General features: G+C 47.8%; 4 protein-coding genes across 8 annotated transcripts; all 4 read left to right on the top strand.

Annotated features, from left to right (window-relative positions):
* LOC134015600 (TSC22 domain family protein 4-like) lies at positions 1-10,252 on the top strand. Of its 2 annotated transcripts, XM_062455146.1 has the most exons (5): positions 1-1,064; positions 1,113-1,861; positions 3,113-3,279; positions 7,341-7,392; positions 9,733-10,252. In XM_062455146.1, exons 2-5 carry the CDS (start codon positions 1,226-1,228, stop codon positions 9,871-9,873), a joined length of 996 nt encoding a protein of 331 aa, XP_062311130.1. In that variant the 5' UTR covers positions 1-1,064; positions 1,113-1,225; the 3' UTR covers positions 9,874-10,252. The 2 variants fall into 2 exon arrangements, with proteins under 2 accessions (XP_062311130.1, XP_062311129.1); XM_062455145.1 differs by having other exon boundaries at positions 1-1,861.
* A 710-nt stretch (positions 10,253-10,962) lies between these two features.
* ppp1r35 (protein phosphatase 1, regulatory subunit 35) lies at positions 10,963-14,990 on the top strand. 3 transcript variants are annotated; one of them, XM_062455138.1, is made up of 6 exons: positions 10,963-11,407; positions 11,950-12,412; positions 12,496-12,622; positions 12,704-12,895; positions 14,425-14,558; positions 14,672-14,990. In XM_062455138.1, the coding sequence occupies exons 2-6, from the start codon at positions 12,194-12,196 to the stop codon at positions 14,840-14,842; spliced, it is 843 nt and encodes a 280-aa protein (XP_062311122.1). In that variant the 5' UTR covers positions 10,963-11,407; positions 11,950-12,193; the 3' UTR covers positions 14,843-14,990. The 3 variants fall into 3 exon arrangements, with proteins under 3 accessions (XP_062311122.1, XP_062311123.1, XP_062311121.1); XM_062455139.1 differs by having other exon boundaries at positions 10,967-11,407; positions 12,496-12,592; XM_062455137.1 differs by having other exon boundaries at positions 10,967-11,407; positions 12,496-12,895.
* Positions 14,991-16,029: 1,039 nt separating this feature from the next.
* LOC134015594 (growth hormone secretagogue receptor type 1-like) lies at positions 16,030-17,929 on the top strand. Its single transcript, XM_062455135.1, has 5 exons — positions 16,030-16,299; positions 16,437-16,923; positions 17,300-17,388; positions 17,476-17,609; positions 17,923-17,929. The coding sequence occupies exons 1-5, from the start codon at positions 16,030-16,032 to the stop codon at positions 17,927-17,929; spliced, it is 987 nt and encodes a 328-aa protein (XP_062311119.1).
* A 1,171-nt stretch (positions 17,930-19,100) lies between these two features.
* Positions 19,101-22,676, top strand: eif4e2rs1 (eukaryotic translation initiation factor 4E family member 2 related sequence 1). 2 transcript variants are annotated; one of them, XM_062455144.1, is made up of 7 exons: positions 19,106-19,325; positions 19,765-19,846; positions 19,959-20,090; positions 20,257-20,361; positions 20,482-20,634; positions 21,207-21,343; positions 22,101-22,676. In XM_062455144.1, exons 1-7 carry the CDS (start codon positions 19,309-19,311, stop codon positions 22,138-22,140), a joined length of 666 nt encoding a protein of 221 aa, XP_062311128.1. In that variant the 5' UTR covers positions 19,106-19,308; the 3' UTR covers positions 22,141-22,676. The 2 variants fall into 2 exon arrangements, with proteins under 2 accessions (XP_062311126.1, XP_062311128.1); XM_062455142.1 differs by lacking the exons at positions 21,207-21,343; positions 22,101-22,676 and adding an exon at positions 20,723-20,957 and having other exon boundaries at positions 19,101-19,325; positions 20,482-20,657.
* The last annotated feature ends 841 nt before the right edge of the window (positions 22,677-23,517 follow it).

Here is a 23,517-nt window from a genome sequence, read left to right on the forward strand (position 1 = left end):
GTTGCAAACAGTTCCGAGAAAATAAACATGTAAATAACGGGCTGAGTCGCGCGGGGAGGGGGAGGGAGAAGTGACAGCGCGCACGGACGGACCAACGGAGAGACGGAACGGTGGACGATGTTCACATTTTAACGGTGGTACAACGGTCCTAACAGCGGCCCCGGACTGGCGAAACTGCTGAGAGATCCGCCCTGCGCTTGAGACGTGGTACGCCTCGAACAGATACACTGCCGTGGGTGCGCGTCCCATCTCCAAAAAGGACTTTCACAACAACAGCGCACGGGACAATGTAAACGGATGTTTCAGCTGTTTTAAGTTCGATTAGCAAAAACTGTTCGGTTCGGTGAGCAGATGCAGGGATGGTTATTAACGTTAACCCCGTCATAGTTTAACCGTTTAAAAAGTTTTGGCAAATTCTGGGTTGGCGCAGAGACGGCTGCAGCGGGCTCGATCACCGATGACGCGACAGGAGAGCGCATAGAGACTTCGTTGTGTGCTGTGTCTGACGTCACCCAGAGAGAAATTAATTTGAAACTCTGAAAAGTTTGATTAAAGATCTTGTATTAGCTGAGCACGCAGACGCCCGGCTTACTGGAGGGACACGCGCTACTCTGCATGACGCAAAGCTTTAGTCTGCTCTCCATGAACGGTTATTACGCTGTGTGTGCGTGTAAGAGAGAGAGAGATAAGGTGAGAGAAACAGCTCATTGAACAAGCTATAGAAATGTATCCTTCCTTTTTGACTGTGTGAGAGAGAGAGTGTGTGTGTGAGAACATTAAAGAGAGAAACGTTAGTGCACTAGAGTAGATGGGTAGACTAGCAGTCTGGTAGACTAGCAGTCTGGTAGCAGACAGATGTGTGTGAACCTGGGTTGCAGAACCAGTATTACTCACACACAGACTCAACGTGCACTCACACACTCACCAGGTTGAGCAATAGTTGTTACTGTACCACTCCCTCTGTACAAGCTGCATCTGCTGAGGAGAGGGAGGGAGAGAGGGAGTGTTTGAGTTTGGTTGTGTTGGTGTGTATGAGGGTTTGGTTGTGTTGGTGTGTGAGTTTGGTTGTGTTGGTGTATGTGAGAGATTGGTTGTGTTGGTGTGTGTGTGAGTTTGGTTAAGGTTAGTGTGTGTGTGAGAGAGAGAGAGAGAGAGAGAGAGAGAGAGAAGAGAGAGATAAAAAAAGAGAAGAGAGAGAGAAGAGAGAGAGAGAGAAAGAGAGAAGATGAGTGTGGGGAAGAAGAGGAGTGGTTTCCAGATCACCAGCGTAACGTTAGATTACCCTGGGGAGGCCATGCCCCCTGCCCTACCAGCCAGCCAATCAGCTCCAGTGGACTCCTCCCCGTCCCAGCAGGGCAGCTTCTCCCAGCCAACCACGCCCCTCTCACCCAGAAAATACAACTCCCAGGATGCACCAGCGCAGGGGGCGGGCTCTCCCCACAGCTCCAGGTTCCGAGTGGTGAGATTGGCCCAGGGGCGGGACGAGCCGTATCGCCGGGGGCGATGGACCTGCACAGACTTCCTGGAGAGGGAGGAAGGGGCGGGGCTAAGGCGGGTGATGGACAGCTTGAGACAGGCCCACTCTCTAGAGTCCCTGGAGACAATTGGTCTAGGGGGGGTGGGGGGCGGGGCCTTGCAGACTCATGTGCGCGCTCTTAGGGCGGGGAATCTCGTGCACTCTCAGGGAACCTCCCACCTTCTGGCCCAGCCAATGGCAGGCCAGGGGGAGGGGTTAGTGGGAGTGAGGCCCCTCCTCCTCCACAGTGGGCCCCCCTCCCCCACCCACCATGCCCCCCCGCCCAGCCCCCGCCTCCGCTACCTGCCCCCCCCTCTACGCCTGGAGGTGGACGCTGCCGGGAGGGTGAGGCACACACACACACACACACACTTACACACACACACACACACACACACAATTACTCACACACACACACTTACTCACACACACACACACACACACTTACACACACACACACACACACACACAATTACTCACACACACACACTTACTCACACACACACACACTTACACACACACACACACACACACACACAATTACTCACACACACACACACACACACTTACTCACACACACACACACACACACACTTACACACACACACACCCACACACTTACTCACACACACACACACACACACACAATTACACACACACACTTACACACACACTTACTCACACACAATTACACACACACACACACTTACACACACACTTACACACACACACACACTTACTCACACACACACACACTTACTCACACACACTTACTCACACACACACACACACTTACTCACACACACACACACTTACTCACACACACACACACAATTACACACACACTTACTCACACACACACAATTACACACACACTTACTCACACACACACACACACTTACTCACACACACACACACACTTACTCACACACACACTTACTCACACACACACACACTTACTCACACACACACACACACAATTACACACACACTTACACACACACACACACTTACTCACACACACACACACACACTTACTCACACACACACACACTTACTCACACACTTACTCACACACACACACACACTTACTCACACACACACTTACTCACACACACACACACTTACTCACACACACACACACACAATTACACACACACTTACACACACACACACACTTACTCACACACACACACACACACTTACTCACACACACACACACTTACTCACACAATTACTCACACACACACAATTACTCACGCACACACTTACTCACACACACACACACACACACTTACTCACACACACACACACAAACACATAGCCTACTGACTGACAGGCGTACATACACACTCCCTTACTGACACGTTGCTCTGTAACCTCAATAACCTGATACATCAGGAGCATCCATCTCTCTCTATTCCTCTCTTCTATTCTCCATCCCTCTCTCTATTCCTCTCTTCTATTCTGCATCCCCCTATCCCTCTCATCCTCTATCTGTCTCCATCCCACCTCCCCTCCTCCCTCTATCTCTCCCATATTTCCTGCCTCCCTTTATCCCTCTCTCTCTATTCCTCCCTTCTTCTCTCCCTCCAGTCTCTATTGAGGGGGTCCCTTTCCCAGCCCAGCTCTCCTGGAGCCCCACAGTCCAGAGATGGAGTGTTCCAGCCCAGCCTGACTCCCACCCCTACGCCCTCAGCCTTCAGCCTGGCCCAGTCCATCTTCTCCCCAGGAGGGGCCTTCCACTTGGCGGGGGACGACAGGTGAGACCCGGGGGGGGGTTCTGGTTTTATATATGGAGTGTGTTTCTGGTTTCTACATGGTGTGTTTTTGATTTCTACATGGAGTGTGTTTCTGGTTTCTACATGGTGTGTTTCTGGTTTCTACATGGAGTGAGTTTCTGGTGTTCTATATGGAGAGTTTCTGGTGTTCTATATGGAGAGTTTCTGGTGTTCTATATGGAATGCGTTTCTGGTTTCTATATGGAGTGTGTTTATGGTTTCTATATGGAGTGTGTTTCTGGTTTCTACATGGACTGTGTTTCTGGTTTCTACATGGAGTGAGTTTCTGGTTTCTATATGGAGTGTGTTTATGGTTTCTATATGGAGTGTGTTTCTGGTTTCTACATGGACGGTGTTTCTGGTGTTCTATATGGATTGTTTCTGGTGTTCTATATGGATTGTTTCTGGTGTTCTATATGGAGTGTGTTTCTGGTGTTCTATATGGATTGTTTCTGGTGTTCTATATGGAGTGTGTTTCTGGTGTTCTATATGGATTGTTTCTGGTGTTCTATATGGATTGTTTCTGGTGTTCTATATGGATTGTTTCTGGTGTTCTATATGGAGTGTGTTTCTGGTGTTCTATATGGATTGTTTCTGGTGTTCTATATGGAGTGTGTTTCTGGTGTTCTATATGGATTGTTTCTGGTGTTCTATATGGATTGTTTCTGGTGTTCTATATGGAGTGTGTTTCTGGTGTTCTATATGGATTGTTTCTGGTGTTCTATATGGATTGTTTCTGGTGTTCTATATTAGGTTTCTAGCAACTAAGTGGCAAATATCTCACAGAGTCAGAGACACTAACCCTAACCTTGGCGGAGGCCCTTTAGAGAGGCTTGCATGTAGTCCATTATGATGGTTGAACAACCCCAGTTACTCTGCTGTAAAACTGTCCTCCATTGTGACTCATCAATCTCAGTTTCTCTACTGTAAAGCTGTCCTCCATTGTGAATCATCAATCTCAGTTTCTCTACTGTAAAGCTGGCCTCCACTGTGACTCATCAATCTCAGTTTCTCTACTGTAAAGCTGTCCTCCACTGTGACTCATCAATCTCAGTTTCTCTACTGTAAAGCTGTCCTCCACTGTGACTCATCAATCTCAGTTTCTCTACTGTAAATGTCCTCCACTGTGACTCATCAATCTCAGTTTCTCTACTGTAAAGCTGTCCTCCACTGTGACTCATCAATCTCAGTTTCTCTACTGTAAAGCTGTCCTCCACTGTGACTCATCAATCTCAGTTTCTCTACTGTAAAGCTGTCCTCTATGTTGGTTCAACAGTTACTCAACCCCGATTCACAATAGAGCCAACCAACGTTACTTCACAGGGCAATGAGCACAGTCACAGATATGGCCTAAATACCACAACAATACCACATTCACACACACTCTCACACAAACACACTCTCACACACACAAACACACTCTCACACACACACTCACACAAACACACACACACACACACACTCACACAAACACACTCTCACTCACACACACTCTCCATGTTTATAGCAGTAGGGTACTGTGAGGTCACACACACTCTCACACACACACTCACACAACACACTCTCACTCACACACACTCTCCATGTTTATAGCAGTAGGGTACTGTGAGGTCACCTGAAAGGAAGAGCAACATGGACACTAATAACTGTGTTAGTGAGTGTGAGTGAGTGTGTGTGTTTTATTGTGTGTGAGTCTGTGTGTGTGTGTGAGTGAGTCTGTGTGTGTGTGTGTGTGTGTGAGTCTGTGTGTGTGTGAGTGAGTCTGTGTGTGTGTGTGTGTGTGTGTGTGTATGGGAGGTTTATTTTATTGCTCTGGATAAAGAGCTGGGAGAGAAAAAGAATAGAGCCTCTATTCATGAGAAACGGGGGGAGTAGGAGGGAGGTGTGTGTGAGTGAGTGTGTGTTAGTGTGTGTGCGTGAGTGAGTGAGTGAGAGTGTGTGTTAGTGTGTGTGAGTGTGTGTGTGTTCTCAATATCTAAATGTCCAAGCTGAACAGGGAGTTCTTCAGGTGAACTGTCTCAGTTTAACAACACAACTCTATTTCCTCTCTCTTCTCCTCTCTCTGAAAGGTTTGTGTTGTAAATATCCTCTGTGTTTAGGGCTGCAACAAGTATGTGTGTGCATGTGTGTGTGTCTGTGTGTACACACGTGTGCTTGTGTATGTGTGTGTGACTGTGTATGTGTGAGTGCATGTATGTTTATTTGTCTGGTGTGTGTATGTCAGTGAATGTGTGTGCGTGTTTGTGTACATAAATGAGTGTGTGTGGTGTGTGTGAGTGTGTGTGTGTATCCGGAGGTGATATCTTATCCTCATGTACATTTTTATATGATGCAGCAGCTTGATAGAAGGCATGGCATTCTCACACATTCACACTCTGTCTTTTACTTTCACGCACACACTCTGTCACAAACACTCTCTCACACACTCACAGACTGTCACAAACACACTCTCACACACTCACACACTCTGTCACAAACACACTCTCTCTCACACTCACTCCCAGAGAGGGTGTGTCTGTAGGGAACTGATTAGCATATGCTGAGGGAGTGGGCGGGAGGGAATGCTGGAAGCTCTCCCATTGGCCGATACTGTGAGTGGGAGGAGGTTGGAATGAGAATGCCGCAGTGAGCCAATCAGGAGGCAAGACAGTAGGGTGTGTGTGGGATGAGGTCTGACACATTCATCGTCGTGGTTACTCTGCTGGGTTGTTGTAGAAACTCTCACCTAAACTGGATGTTCAGCAGACGATCATGACTGGCAGATAATCTGGAGACTGGATCAGATTTGGAAAGAACCTGTTCTGGGATTGGCTGGCTGGGTCTGGGATAGGACCTGCTCTGGGATTGACTGGCTGGGTCTGGGATAGGACCTGCTCTGGGATTGACTGGCTGGGTCTGGGATAGGACCTGCTCTGGGATTGACTGGCTGGGTCTGGGATAGGACCTGCTCTGGGATTGACTGGCTGGCTGGGTCTGGGGTTTAGACTACTGAACACAGACAGAAAAAGGAAGATACCAGAGCTGACTCTCCATCACAGGAACAGAGACTGTGATTGGCCAGTCTGTTTGTCCATCACAGGAATCGAGACTGTGATTGGTCAGTCATGTTTGGCAGCGTGAAACAAATTATCTCTGTGTTTGAGAATCGCCGCCACCCTCGTCCCAGTGACCTCTCTCCATCCCTCCCTCCCTCTCTTCCTCCTTCCTTCCCTTCATCTATCTCTCCACCCCTCCCTCCCTCTCTTCCTCCTTCCTTCCCTTCATCTATCTCTCCATCCCTCCCTCCCTCTCTTCCTCCTTCCTTCCCTTCATCTATCTCTCCATCCCTCCCTCCCTCTCTCCGTCCCTCTTCCCTCCTTTCCCTCCCTCCTTCCTTCCCTTCATCCATCTCTCCACCCCTCCCTCCCCCTCTCCCCACCTGTCTCCCTCCTTCCCCCTCTCCAACACTCCCTCCTTCACTTCTTCCCTCCCTACCCCCTCCCTCCATCTCTTCTCCCCTTCCTCTGGCAAAAATCAGACCCCCCCTTACCCCCCCACCCCTCTCCCGCCCCCTCCAGCTACTTGTTAGACAGAAGGGGGGGGGGGAAGAGGCGGAGTTTTGTGGGGTTAGACGTCGTTGTGGGGTTAAAGGTCAGAGAGGGGTAAGAGACTCCTGGCCAAGCACTCGCTCACCAGGGTCAACGAAGATAACCCCACCCCAACCACCCACCCTACCTCTAACCCCACCTCAACCCCAGAACGTTACCAAAGTTGCATCCCTTGCACCTCTCCCTCCGTGTTTGGTGCATATGAAGACCACACCTCTGAAGACCACGCCCCTTAAAACCATGCTCCCACAGGCCACACCCCCTGTGTGTCATTCTCTCCTGTCACTGCTGCTGCTCTGCCATAGGTAATCATGGAGACATGTAACCAGGAACTGTATTTTGTATGTAATGGGAGACATTCATACACACACATATACCCCCAGACACACACACACCCACACACCTAAAGACACACACACATACACACACAGAGTTGAACTTTTCTCTCTGTTTCAGTGGTTCCAGTAGCAGCATGGTCGCCATCGACAACAAAATTGAGCAAGCCATGGTAGGTACCTGTACCAGCTGTTACTTTACACTGTGTCAGGTAACAAAGATGTTACTCTACACGGTACCTGCTAGATGAGATGTTACTTTACACTGTGTCTGGTACCTGAGATGTTACTTTACACTGTGTCTGGTACCTGAGATGTTACTTTACACTGTGTCTGGTACCTGAGATGTTACTTTACACTGTGTCTGGTAGTAGAGATGTTACTTTACACTGTGCCTGGTAACTGAGATGTTACTTTACACTGTGCCTGGTAACTGGGATGTTACTTTACACTGTGCCTGGTAACTGAGATGTTACTTTACACTGTGCCTGGTAACTGAGATGTTACTTTACACTGTGCCTGGTAGCTGAGATGTTACTTTACACTGTGTCTGGTAACTGAGATGTTACTTTACACTGTGTCTGGTAGCTGAGGTGTTACTTTACACTGTGTCTGGTAGCTGAGATGTTACTTTACACTGTGTCTGGTAGCTGAGATGTTACTTTACACTGTGTCTGGTAACTGAGATGTTACTTTACACTGTGTCTGGTAACTGAGATGTTACTTTACACTGTGTCTGGTAACTGAGATGTTACTTTACACTGTGTCTGGTAGCTGAGGTGTTACTTTACACTGTGTCTGGTACCTGAGATGTTACTTTACACTGTGTCTGGTACCTGAGATGTTACTTTACACTGTTTCTGGTAGTAGAGATGTTACTTTACACTGTGCCTGGTAACTGAGATGTTACTTTACACTGTGCCTGGTAACTGGGATGTTACTTTACACTGTGCCTGGTAACTGAGATGTTACTTTACACTGTGCCTGGTAACTGAGATGTTACTTTACACTGTGCCTGGTAACTGGGATGTTACTTTACACTGTGCCTGGTAACTGAGATGTTACTTTACACTGTGTCTGGTAACTGAGATGTTACTTTACACTGTGCCTGGTAACTGAGATGTTACTTTACACTGTGCCTGGTAACTGGGATGTTACTTTACACTGTGCCTGGTAACTGAGATGTTACTTTACACTGTGCCTGGTAACTGAGATGTTACTTTACACTGTGCCTGGTAACTGGGATGTTACTTTACACTGTGCCTGGTAACTGAGATGTTACTTTACACTGTGCCTGGTAACTGGGATGTTACTTTACACTGTGCCTGGTAACTGAGATGTTACTTTACACTGTGCCTGGTAACTGAGATGTTACTTTACACTGTGCCTGGTAACTGGGATGTTACTTTACACTGTGTCTGGTAACTGAGATGTTACTTTACACTGTGTCTGGTAGCTGAGATGTGGTTACTTTTCACTGTGCTTACCGCTAACTACTTATATGTTACTTTAGATAAAAACATCTGCTAGATTAATAATATGTAAGAGTGCTCGCTGGTGGTAGAGAAACATAGTGGGAGGGAGAGAAAAAGGAGGAAGAGAGAGAAGGAGAGAGAAGATGGAAAGATGAGGGAGAGAGAAGGAGAGAGAGAAAGAGAGAGGGAAGGAGGGAGGGAGGGACGAAGAGATAGGGGGGTGAGAGGTAAAGGGAGAGAGAGGGAAAGAGCAAGGTGAAGAACCATCTGATGATGATGGTGATGGTGTGTTTGTGTGTGTGTGCAGGACCTGGTGATGATGATGATGTGTGTGTGTGCAGGACCTGGTGATGATGATGATGTGTGTGTGCAGGACCTGATGATGATGTGTGTGTGTGTGTGCAGGACCTGGTGATGATGATGATGTGTGTGTGTGCAGGACCTGGTGATGATGATGTGTGTGTGTGTGCAGGACCTGGTGATGATGATGATGTGTGTGTGTGCAGGACCTGGTGATGATGATGTGTGTGTGTGTGCAGGACCTGGTGATGATGATGTGTGTGTGTGTGCAGGACCTGGTGATGATGATGTGTGTGTGTGTGCAGGACCTGGTGATGATGATGATGTGTGTGTGTGCAGGACCTGGTGATGATGATGATGTGTGTGTGTGTGCAGGACCTGGTGATGATGATGTGTGTGTGTGTGCAGGACCTGGTGATGATGATGTGTGTGTGTGCAGGACCTGGTGATGATGTGTGTGTGTGTGCAGGACCTGGTGATGATGATGATGTGTGTGTGCAGGACCTGGTGATGATGATGATGTGTGTGTGTGTGCAGGACCTGGTGATGATGATGATGTGTGTGTGTGCAGGACCTGGTGATGATGATGATGTGTGTGTGCAGGACCTGGTGATGATGATGATGTGTGTGTGTGCAGGACCTGGTGATGATGATGTGTGTGTGTGTGCAGGACCTGGTGATGATGATGATGTGTGTGTGCAGGACCTGGTGAAGATGATGATGTGTGTGTGTGTGCAGGACCTGGTGAAGACCCACCTGATGCTGGCAGTGAGGGAGGAAGTTGAGCTGCTGAGAGGACAGATCTCCGAGCTGACCGAGAGGAACGCTCAGCTGGAGAGAGAGAACTACATCCTGAGAGCCCTGAGAGACCGAGACTAACACGCACACATCATACACACACCATACACACACATACACACACCATACACACACCATACACACAGACACCATACACACACATACACACACACCATACACACACATACCATACATACACACACCATACACACACATACCATACATACACACATCATACACACATCATACACACACCATACACACACATACACACACACATCATACACACACACCATACACACACACCAAACACACACACACCATACATACACCACACACAAGCTACTAACACACCCAGATGACTCGTGGACTGTTTCTATGGTTCTCTGTAGCAATTCTGTAACCATACATGATGATGATGAAGAAGATTGTTACAGTCTAATAAATTATAATATTTACTAAAGCAGATGATGTGTTCATGCTCACTGCACATATTACACACACACGCACACACACACACGCACCTTACACGCACGCACACACACACACGCACCTTACACGCACATACACGCACCTTACACACACACCTTACACGCACACACACATGCACCTTACACACACACCTTACACGCACACACACGCACCTTACACGCACACACACACGCACCTTACACACACACCTTACACACACACACACGCACCTTATACACACACCTTACAAGCACACACACACGCACCTTACACACACACCTTACACGCACATGCACACACACACATGCACCTTACACACACACCTTACACGCACATGCACACACACACATGCACCTTACACACACATGCACCTTACACACACACACATGCACCTTACACACACACAGGCAGCTGGTTAGGGCTGGTAAGAGTATGATCTGGGCTGGAATGCTAAAACTAAGAGGATATCCAAAAGGATAATCTCTCTCTTTCTTTCTTTCTTTCTCTCTCCCTCTCCCTCTCGCTCTCTCCCTCTCTCTCTCTCTCTCTCTCTCTCTCTCTCTCTCTCTCTCTCTCTCTCTCTCTCTCTCTCTCTCTCTCTCTCTCTCTCTCTCTCTCTCTCTCTCTCTCTCTCTCTCTCCAACCAAGACTTGTTACCACATTAATGTGTCAGAATCGCATTATTGAGGATTTGTTTGAGAGTAAGAACTTACAGAATCGAGCATCAAAATAATTCAACCACGACGCGGTCAAATTATGCACTTAGCATGAAGTAGTTGTTGCGACTAAATGTCCGCCCTTTCGGGAAACTGCGAGAGACAAATCGAGACTACCTTGGCCGGAAGAGGGATTGTTTTCGTGTGAAACGGAAGTTATAGAGCGCTCGCTCTGTAAACGGGTGGGAATTTCAAACCAGAATCAACAAGTATAATTGGAGTTGCTATTAGTGTGATTTTCAATAGCGTGAAGCACCACAACAGGTACCAACACACCACAAACACTAAGTGTGGCTCACCAACGTTAACCGTGAAAAGCTGTCGACCTCCAGGCGGAGAAACTGACATCACGGAAGCAAGCAGAGAAAGTGACGAGAAAAGCGACACCGGACCCGCATTCCGGTAAACTGACGCTGCCGCCACAACGGGTGTGACAACATTGGAGCTGTCAGAGCCGTAGCTATCTGGATTAGTTCGTTGTTACAGTACTAGCACTAACGTCGTTAACGGTTGGCTGATGTGGTAGCTAGGTAACGGTGTCTATCCAGGAACTATCCTCGAAGTCATACCTACTAGTAGTAGCCTAGCCTACCTATAAATATATCAAAATGTATTGTTTCTGCTTAACATACTTAGAAAGGTGTCTTTCTGCTTGCTTACTAAGTTAGTAACAACTTTTAAATTAATTTCACTTTGTGTGTGTTTTGACAGTCCACAGTATGAATATTCAGTTGAGCAAAACTAAGTTGCTGTTGCAGATGTCTAATTTAGTTGGAGGTACGATTGCGTGAAAAGGCTGCTCTCTGCACTGCAGCTGAAATGACAAAGCACAGTCGTTTCTATATTCATATTTATCTGTCTACATTTACATTTAGTCATTTAGCATCTAACTTTGTTTATATTATACTCCATCCCTTGCCTCCACCCCTCATCCCCAGCCTCACCCCCCAACCTCCAGCCTCACTCCCAGCCTCACCCTCCACCCCCAGCCTCACCTCCAGCCTCACCCCAACCTCCAACCTCACCCTCCACCCCCAGCCTCACCCCAACCTCCAGCTACACCCCCAGCCTCACCCTCCACCCCCAGCCTCACCTCCAGCCTCACCCCAACCTCCAACCTGACCCTCCACCCCCAGCCTCACCACAACCTCCAGCTACACCCCCAGCCTCACCCCAAGCTCCAGCCTCACCCCCAGACTCCAGCTTCCCCCAGCATGAGCACAGCTGCCCCCCAGCCGCCTACTCTGGGCTCCCCTCCTCAGCCCGCCCCTTTCAGCATAGTACCCACCTGCCCAGAGTTAGACCTGTCTTTCCCCCTCATCCCGGCCTCGCCCCCACTTTTCCTGGACCCACCCCCACCCTGCCGAGCCCCGCCCCCATCCAGCCGAGCCCCGCCCCCATCCAGCCTGGTTACAGGAGCAGCCTGCCAGCAGGTAAGTGTGTGTGGTCTGTATGTGTGTGGTGTGGGTCTGTGTGTGTGCGTATAGTTAGGTTTAACTTGTCTCTGACTTTGAAGGTACGCTGTAGGAGGGAGATCACGGTGATCGCAGAGCCTAGCAACAACCCTCCACCCCAACATTCCACCAGCCACCTTGAGGGCAAGCATCACCATGGTAACCCTCTCCCTGGGGTCCAGACAGCAGGTCTGCAGTTGGTCAACCTTGCTTCCTCCTCGCCTCTCATAAGCCGGCCTCTAAACCGACGTATGACACCTGCACTACCAGGAGCCAAGGAGAAGGCTCGTTATGAGGAAAGGGGCGTGGTCCTGCCGGAAGGGGCGGAGTTGAACTCCACTCTGGCTCTGAGGGCAGAGCTACAGGAGCTGGCGGGGGCACAGTTCAACTCCCAGAAGGCCGTGCAGCAACAGCTTAAGTCCTCCAGGACAAGAGACAACATCAGCAGCAGAGCTACCGAGGGTATATATACACACATATACACACTATACACACTATACACACTATACACACTATATACACGATACACACACATACACTATACACACACATATACACACCATACACTATACACACATATACACACTACACACTATCAACCCTCCACGGACACAATGAAGCTTGAGTCGCCATTGGCTAGTACATTTTTTCTTTTACTCGCCAGACTTTTTACATGAAATGCATGAACAATGCAACTGAAAAAAGTACATTATCTGTCGGAATTATTCTTTATGTTGCATATGGATTTCGTCTACCATTTTTTTGCAAAGGGTTGTCTTGCCACTTGACTTCAGCCACCTCTTCACAGCTGATGATGGATCATACTGCTGAAGCTCTGGGCCTCCTGTTTAAATGATCAGGTCTGAAAGGTGTGAGGATGTGAGATTGCTGCGGACATCTGATTTTATTCTCTTTTGGGCACTGAAGGCTCTTTCGCAGTTGGCAGAGCTGATTAGCAGAGCAAGAATAATCTGAACATGGAACAGTAATCTTAAATTGTCTTGATAACAAAAAAAATATTAATTTAATTATGAATCGTTTTCTGCTCAGCCTGGAATTGTAGCTTTTTTGCATCCATCTCTGTGTGTGACGAGTGCTGTAAAAACCAAGTTGATCTTTTTGTGAGAGAAAGCGACAGAGGCAGTGTAGCGTTTTACCTTCCCTAGCGAGAAAAATCTTATCTAGCAACGAGCAACAAATCTAGCGACTTTCCGTTACTTTGGCAATCTCTGTTTTCGTTGTTGAGCAGCAGCAAAATAACTAATTGTACGTGTGTTATCATAGCAGCCAATCATGTCGCATTGTAGAGGGTTGATCATACACACATATTCACACTATACACACCATACACACATGTACACACTATACACACTATACACACCATATACACATATACACACCATACACACATGTACACACTATACACACCATACACACCATACACACATGTACACACTATACACACTATACACACCATACACACATATACATACAAACTATACACTATAGACACATACACAAACGATACACACATATACACACTATTCACACATATACACTATATACACCATACACACATATACATACACGCTATACACACACTATACACACATATATACACACTATACACACACACTATACACCCTATACACACATATACACACCATACACACCCTATACACCCTATACACACTATACACCCTATACACACATATACACACCATACACACCCTATACACCCTATACACACATATACACCCTATACACTATACAGGGCCAGAGATGGCATCAGCAGCAGAGCTACCGAGGATATACACACACATATATATATATATATATACACACAATATACACTATATACTATACACACTTTACACCATACAGGACTATAAAATACATTTAAAACTTACAACTGTTGGAATTAAGAACTTCAAACTTGCAAATGACAAAAAGTGTGTGTGTGAATGTGTATGGTATGTGTGTGTGTATAGCGGTGAATGTCCCGCCCTCCCAGCAGCTCTACAGGGCATTGGTCAGCATCAGCGTGGAGGAGGAGCTACTGATCAGCAACGCACTTCATGATAGGCTCCAGCTGGTCCTCCCTACACGTGTGATTGGCTGCAAGGTAAAGCAACAGAACAAAACATAAATCTCACTTTTAAGATTCTCCTCAAAAGACCTTGAATTAGTGTATATAACTTGTGTGTTTATGTTGTGTGTGTGTGTGTGTGGGAGCAGAAGGAGTTGGGGCCAGAGTTGAGGGTGTTCGTGAGGGCGGAGCAGAGGAGAGAGAAGCCACTCCTACCAGGATTGGACCAGGCTACGCCATGCCCACAACCAACCACATTCCCCGCCCACTCAACCTTTGACCTCTACCATAGACATGCCTGCTGGGGGGTAGGGCTCTGAGACTGGGGGAGGGGGATGTACCGCTGTGTGATTGGATGTCAATACAGTAACTTTTTTTTTTTTACAACTGTACATATCCCTGATCCCATACTCCCACACACCCCTAAAATGTTTTTACTTATTTTCTGAATAAAGAACCTGAAATATGGACTGTCTGCTTTTGTCAAAATGGGAGTGGGGAAGAGGCAGTTGTAGGGAGGAAGGGGAGAGGTGGAGGGTGGAGCGAGGGATGGACGGATGGGAGGGAGGAGGGATGGGGGGATGGGATGGGAGGGGGAAGGATGGAAAAAGGGATGATTGTGTATTTGGGAGCAAGCATGGACAGGGTAAGGTACTGTCTCTGTGTGTATTTGTGTGTCTACATGTGTGTGTGTGTCTGCATGTGTGTATGTCTCTGTGTGCGTTTGTGTGTCTGCATGTGTGTGTTAGTGTGCGTTTGTGTGCGTGTGTGTGTGTATCTGTGTGTCTTGCACGAGGTATTGAATGAAAGTGGAAACTAGATTGAGATGTTATTGTTGCACTGTCGTTGAGATATTATTGTTGCGCTGTCGTTGAGATGTTATTGTTGCGCTGTCGTTGAGATGTTATTGTTGCGCTGTCGTTGAGATGTTATTGTTGCGCTGTCGTTGAGATGTTATTGTTGCGCTGTCGTTGAGATGTTATTGTTGCGCTGTCGTTGAGATGTTATTGTTCTCTGTGCCTGGTTGCTGAGATGTGGTTATTTTGTGTGTCTGTTCCTTGACCACCAAATACTGGTAGAACTGCACTTCTGATTCTCTATAGGCTCTATTTGCATGTTCTGGATAAAAGCATCTGCTATATAAATAAACGTGTAAAATAAAATGTTACGTAAGTTAATTTATTAAAATTCTAATTGAGACATAAATGTATGTTTAATAAGGCACATTAAGTTAATGTGTGTGTGTGTGTGTGTGTGTGTGATCCAGCTTAATTGAGAATCCATCAGCCTACGTCAGCAGACATGGTGTTACCTGGGTGATATAGGATACCTCTCACACACACACATCACACATACACCTTAAACACACTTATCCTTACGCACACTCACATTTTACATACACACCTCACACACATCACACACCACACACTCATCCTTACACAACACACACACACCACACACTCATCCTTACACAACACACACACACCCTAACCCCCCAGGTGTTGCCATGGAGTGGGCGAACCCTCAGGACACCTCCAACCAATCAGAGTGGAGCTGGGAGGACCAATGGGAGCCGCCTGTGTTCGGAGGGGCAGAGCTGGCGTGTGTGACGGGGGTGTGTGTACTGCTGCTGGCCACGGGTATCATGGGAAATATGCTAACGATCCTGGTGGTGTGGCTCCGCCCCCAGCTGAGGAGCTCCACCTACCTGTACCTGAGCAGCATGGCTGTGTCTGACCTCCTGATCCTGTTTCTGATGCCCCTGGACCTGTACAAGGTACACTATACACTATACACACCTTACACACAATACACTCATACACCTCATACACACCACTAATCCTGTTTCTGGACCTGTACTGATGTGCATCTGTGTGTGTGTGTGTGTGTCTTTGTGTGAGTGTGTGTGTGCAGCTGTGGCACCCCAGGCCGTGGCGTCTTGGTGACTTGGTGTGTAAGGTGACCATGTTCGCCAGTGAGAGCTGCACCTTCTCGTCGCTGCTGCACATCACGGCTCTGTCTCTGGAGCGCTACCTGGCCGTGTGCCGGCCGCTGGCCGCCAAGACGCTGCTCACTCGTCGACGCACGCGGGCCCTGATTGGCTGCCTGTGGGGATCGGCTCTGCTCAGCGCGGCGCCTGTGCTGCTCATGGTGGGGGTGGAGGAGCTGGGGGCGGGGGAGCTGGGGGTGGAGGAGGGCAGGGGAGGGAGCGAGTGTCGCTGCACAGACTATGCTGTCTCCTCTGGTCTCCTGGCAACCATGATGTGGCTCTCCAACCTGTACTTCCTCGTGCCGCTTGGCATTCTGGGCCTTGTCTACAGTCTGATTGGACGGAAGCTGTGGCTCCGCCCACTACGTAACAGCAGGGACCGTGCTCAGCGCAACACCGTCAAGATGCTCGGTAACACCCCTAACCCTAACTCTAACCATACACTCTAATCCTAACATTTACATTACATTTTACATTTTGTCATTTAACAGACGCTCTTATCCAAACCATACACACTACACACTACCATACACCCCAACCCAGAACAGTCAGGATAACAGGTGGTCTAGTCCAGAAATAGTCAGGTGGTAAGCGAGGGGTGCTGAGGGCATTAAAATTGAATTGGAAACTTTAGCAGTCGAATTTGGGGATCCCCAACCTCAAGTGTGTGTGTTAGGGTTAGCTCGAGGGTAACCTTAACCCAACCTCCTGTGTGTGTGTTAGGGTTAGCTCGAGGGTAACCCTAACCCAACCTCCTGTGTGTGTGTGTGTGTGTGTGTGTGTGCAGGTATGATCGTGCTGGTGTTTGTTCTCTGCTGGCTGCCTTTCCACGTGGGACGCACTCTCTTCTCTCTCTCTCTGGGCTCCACTCCAGGAGTCTACCACACACACAACCACACACACACCCACACACACACAGAGCTCCTGCTGGAGGAGGAGAGCGAGCCGGAGGCGGAGTTCCAGGCTGATGTTCTGTACTACGTGTCTCAGTACTTCAACCTGGCGTCATTCGTCCTGTTCTACCTCAGCGCTGCGGTGAACCCCCTGCTCTACAACACCATGTCTGCCCGCTACCGCCAGGCCCTGCGCAGCCTGCTGCACACACACACACACTCATGCACACACACACACTCACACACACACCGCAGGCGGATACCCCCACTCACCCCTCAACACTCCACCACAACTCTATAACAAACACATGCACGTACACATGCACACACACACACTTACCAACATAACGAGGAGGGCAGGCAGGGATTGCTTCTTTGCTGGAACAGATGAACAGATAATCGCAGTAAGAAGGTTGTGGGTTTGATTCCCAGGCCCCCTGTCTCCCTGTCTCCCTGTCTCCCTGTCACCCTGTCACCCTGTGTCCCTGTCACCCTGTCTCCCTGTCATTTTGGTTAGTTTATGATATTGTATATTCTATGATATTGATAGTGTATGATACTAAATAATTGTATAATATGTATTTAAATTAATATTCTGCCATTAATATTGTATATGATATTGATGTTGTATATTATATGGCATTGATAGTGTATATTATATTGACATTGTATATCACATGGTCTTACATTTACATTTAGCAGACGCTCTTATCCAGAGAGACTTACAGTAAGGACAAGTAGGGTGAAGTGCCTTGTCCAGGGACACAACTTTATTTTAGCACGGCCGGGAATCAAACCAGCAACCTTCTGATTGGTAGCCCGATTCCCTAACCGCTCAGCCATCTGACATCTTGATGGGGTATATTTTATTGATGTTGTATATCGCATGGTATTGATGGTGAATATGATATTATGTTGTTCCCTGAGGGCAGAGCTTGCTGACACAGTCAAGTTCTCCAGTCATGCTTCATAAACTAATAACAACAAACTCCTGTGTGTGTGTGTGTTTGTGTGTGTGAGAGAGCGAGAGAGAGAGAGAGAGAGAGAGAGAGAGAGAGGGTGTGTGTGTGTGTGTTAGAGAGAGAGAGAGGGAGAGAGAGGGTGTGTGTGTGTTAGAGAGAGAGAGGGAGAGAGAGGGTGTGTGTGTGTGTTAGAGAGAGGAATAGGGTGTGAGAAAGACATATATACTGGCACAGGCAGGTATTGAGTTGGGAGACAGATTGTGTTATTGATGATGGAAGAGGGGTGGGGGGCAGGCCAGCCGGAGATGGGGGAGAGCGGGGGATAGAATAACATAATTAGCCCTCTACTTTAATGCACAGGCAACACTTTCTCTCACAAAACTAGGGCTGCCCCGAAAATACTCCCTATTCTGTCGCACCGACTGTTTTTATTTCAATGAAAAGGATTACAGAATACTGAAACAATGTATCATTACGTCACCATGCATGCTAAGATATTACAGACGGCATTCTAATGAGCGAGTGGTTTTGTAAACAGCATTGAAACGAATGAGAATGTAGTTTAGCAGCGGAGATATCTAGTGTGCGTTCACGCGAACGGGGGTCGAATTCTCTCTTCACTCTCCGGTCCCGTACTCCACCGGCTCTCTCTTCATCCACCCTTACACCACCGGCTATCCATCCTCCCGTACTTAGTTGTCATTAGATTTGTCCCTTCCAGTGCTCCGTACTCTAATGCGCTCGCAAGACAGGAAGTGGTCAGTGAGCGTGAAGCTATCTAGAGTCTAGCTACTTAGAGTTAGCTAAGTAGCACTAACGGAGTTTAGAAATACGTTATTTACCGGACGTATACACTAATTTATCAAATAAATTATCGGCACGATTTGCTCAACTTTTAACCATTGATCAGTGTCCGTTTCTGATTGACGTGGGGGTCTAAGATGAACCAGTTTGAACAGTAAGTCTTAGAATGAGCTTGTCCCCTTGTTTCTAGTGCTAAGCAGAAGAAAATTGTGTCGCTAGCTAGTTACTGTTAATGCTGTATGTTGCCATTGTAGTGGCTACGGGTTTCTTTCTTATTATTGAGTTGCTTGTCCCACAGCAAATGCGCGCCGCTGTTAGATGTAATGGACAGTCATCATGGGCCGTCACTAGTTTTACACACAAGCAAGCTATCTCTAACCGGTTCTATATGAAGACATTTGTTTTGGTCTCAGTGATGGTGGTCATTAGAGCAGGCTCACTTGTTTCCTGGCAAGCTCGTTAGCGAGATGTTGGCTAGCGGTAGTAGCCGCTGTCTGTACCAACGGCCCCTATTTGGACTGTATATTCACTGGAACACGGACACAGATAGTGAACATTATTCTAACACCTGAACGGGAATGTGTCTCGCACAGCCTGAAAGACGAGGAGAACGTAGAGCACGAGGAGCAGAACTGCGACACGGACGGTTCCGTTGTAAACAACAACCGACGCAAGGTGAGTGTTTCACCAGATCCTCGACACTACACCTCTTAAAGGTACATGTGACATCATTATCTCTATAAACTACCAACCCTTCAAGAACTGCCTCCTGTGTGTGTGTGTGTAGCTGGTGAGTTCGGCTGCAGGTGAACATCCTCTCCAGTATAACTACACCTTCTGGTATTCTCGTCGGACGCCCAGCCGTCCTGCCAACACCAACTATGAGCAGAACATTCGTCAGATCGGAACCGTGGCCTCGGTCAGTACACACCTACACACTCTCAAAACGATATACATACACACACACCACACACACTTCATACATACAGTACCAGTCAGTTTATTTTGCACCCTGCACACACTATACATACACCATACAAACCACCCCCCCACCCCCAGTATTTGAGCTGTGTTGGGCTGTGCAGGTGGAGCAGTTCTGGAAATTCTACAGCCACCTGGTTCGTCCAGGAGACTTGACAGGCCACAGTGACTTCCACCTGTTCAAGGAGGGGATCAAACCCATGTGGGAGGTAGGTAGGGGTGTGTGTCTGTGTTTGTGTGGGTGTGTGCGTGCGTACACATCTCATGTAATGGATATGTGTGTGTGTATACACATTACTCATGGAATGTGTGTGTGTGTGTGTGGGCAGGACGAGGCTAATAAGAGTGGGGGTAAGTGGATCATCCGTCTGCGTAAAGGCCTGGCCTCTCGCTTCTGGGAGAACATCATCCTGGCCATGCTGGGGGAGCAGTTCATGGTGGGGGAGGAGGTCTGTGGTGCTGTGGTGTCTATACGTTTCCAGGTACGCACACACACACTAGCCAGGTACACACACACGCTAACCAGGTACACACACACACACTAGCCAGGTACACACACACGCTAACCAGGTACACACACACTAGCCAGGTACACACACACACACTAGCCAGGTACACACACACGCTAACCAGGTACTCACACACACACACTAGCCAGGTACACACACACGCTACCCAGGTACACACACACACACTAGCCAGGTACACACACACGCTACCCAGGTACACACACACACACACTAGCCAGGTACACACACACGCTACCCAGGTACGCACACACACACACTAGCCAGGTACACACACACGCTACCCAGGTACGCACACACACACACTAGCCAGGTACACACACACGCTACCCAGGTACGCACACACACACACTACCCAGGTACACACACACGCTACCCAGGTACGCACACACTACCCAGGTACACACACACGCTACCCAGGTACACACACACATGCTACCCAGGTACACACACTACCCAGATACACACACACACAGTGCCCAGGTATACACACATACACATGGATCAGTTGTAGTGTGTGTGTGCAGGAGGACATCCTGTCTATCTGGAACAAGACGGCCAGCGACCAGGTGACCACATCCAGGATCAGAGACACGCTGCGCAGAGTCCTCAACCTGCCGCCCAACACCATCATGGAGTACAAGACCCACAACGACAGCCTGAAGTACTCACACACTCACACACTCACACATATATGTACACTCCTAACCCTAAAGTACTCACACACTCACACACTCACACATATATGTACACTCCTAACCCTGAAGTACTCACACACACACACATATATGTACACTCCTAACCCTGAAGTACTCACACACTCACACACTCACACATATATGTACACTCCTAACCCTGAAGTACTCACACACACACACATATATGTACACTCCTAACCCTGAAGTACTCACACACACACACATATATGTACACTCCTAACCCTGAAGTACTCACACACACACACATATATGTACACTCCTAACCCTGAAGTACTCACACACTCACACACTCACACATATATGTACACTCCTAACCCTGAAGTACTCACACACACACACATATATGTACACTCCTAACCCTGAAGTACTCACACACTCACACACTCACACATATATGTACACTCCTAACCCTGAAGTACTCACACACACACACACACATATATGTACACTCCTAACCCTGAAGTACTCACACACTCACACACACACTCACACATATATGTACACTCCTAACCCTGAAGTACTCACACACACACACACACATATATGTACACTCCTAACCCTGAAGTACTCACACACTCACACACACACTCACACATATATGTACACTCCTAACCCTGAAGTACTCACACACACACTCACACATATATGTACACTCCTAACCCTGACTCCTGGTCCTGTATGACTGAGGGTTTGTCTCCACAGGGATAATTCCAGTTTCCGCAACACTAAGATTACACTGTGAGGAGGAAGAGAAGGAGGAAGAGAAGGAGGAAGAGAAGGAGGAAGAGAAGCAGGAAGAGAAGGAGGAAGAGGAGATGAACAGAGAGATGAAGACCCAACTGTCCTGCAGGATCATCACCCCAAATGAAACAAACATTCCTCCCTCTGTCTTCCCTCTAGCCATCCATCCCTACACCCCTCTCTCTCTCCTCCCTCTCTCCCTCCTTCCCCTCTCTCCTCCCTCCCTCCTCTTTCCCCCCCCCCCCCCGCTCCCTCCTCTCTCTCCCATTCTCCCTCCTCTCTCTCTCCTCCCTACCTTGCTCGCTCGGTCACAGTCCCCCCCTTTCTGACCCTCCAGTTTGGACATGCCATTGCTATGGGTACCGATGGTTTCTATGGAGATCCTTTTTCACACAGAGAATGTTTTGTTACCACGGAGATGCCTCTCCTACTCCACAACAGAATGTGGGACCAACAATAGTGTGTGTGTGTGTGTGTGTGTGTGTGTGTGATCATTGTTGCCATGTCAACACAGAAGTAAAATGTTACTTTGGTAAATGTGGTTGTGTCTTTACTCTTTGCAACAACACACACATATCATGGTGAACCTTCACCCTTTCATCAGAATCAGAACTTCATGAGACCGTAGTGAACCTGACCTTTTATGTGAAACACACTGTTGTTTTATTCCCAAAAGAGAATTATATACCACTAGATGGGTCTTCATCAATTATGAATCTCAGTCGATATATTTGGGTAGCAGCATCTCTGGATGAAAGGTGAGTCAAAACGAGTGTACCAGTCGTCCACTTTAGTTGACGTCACGTACGCGCCGTGAAAAACGCGGTTGCTAAGGGGAGTGTTTGAAATCTAAAACAACTGCTATAAGTTCAGTTGAAAAAGTTTGCAAGTGGTTGCTTCGGCGAAGTTGCAGGAAAGGTAGGATAACTAGCTACCACTATCTTTGTTCGGATAAGCCAGCTATTCTGCAAACTACAACTGGAAGATTTGTCTGGCTTCATACTTTAACTTTGTATTAATTTAGCAGACGCGTTTATCCAAAGCAACGCTTACTGTACAGAAAACAGCAGAAAAACAAGGATCAGAAGTGCATAGCTAGTTCAAATGTAAAGGAATTTATGACCAGTAAAAGAACAGTCAGTTACCAGGCACAGTGCAGAATCATATCTCAGCTGTCAGGCATGCGAGGCAGTACGACATATGTCAGCTGAACTTTAGCTGTTTGCCAACTAGCTACAGTAGTTTGCGGAATACAGTAGTAGCCCACCTAGCAAGAGTGATGGGGCGAAAGGAAATGGTGCCATTTGAAACAACTGTCTTTTTAGACACCTTGTCCTAACCTCTGCTGGTTATTTCAGTGTTCAGTGTTATGGCGACT

Source organism: Osmerus eperlanus, unplaced genomic scaffold (genome assembly GCF_963692335.1).
Source record: "Osmerus eperlanus unplaced genomic scaffold, fOsmEpe2.1 SCAFFOLD_44, whole genome shotgun sequence".
Classification (NCBI taxonomy): Eukaryota; Metazoa; Chordata; class Actinopteri; order Osmeriformes; family Osmeridae; genus Osmerus; species Osmerus eperlanus.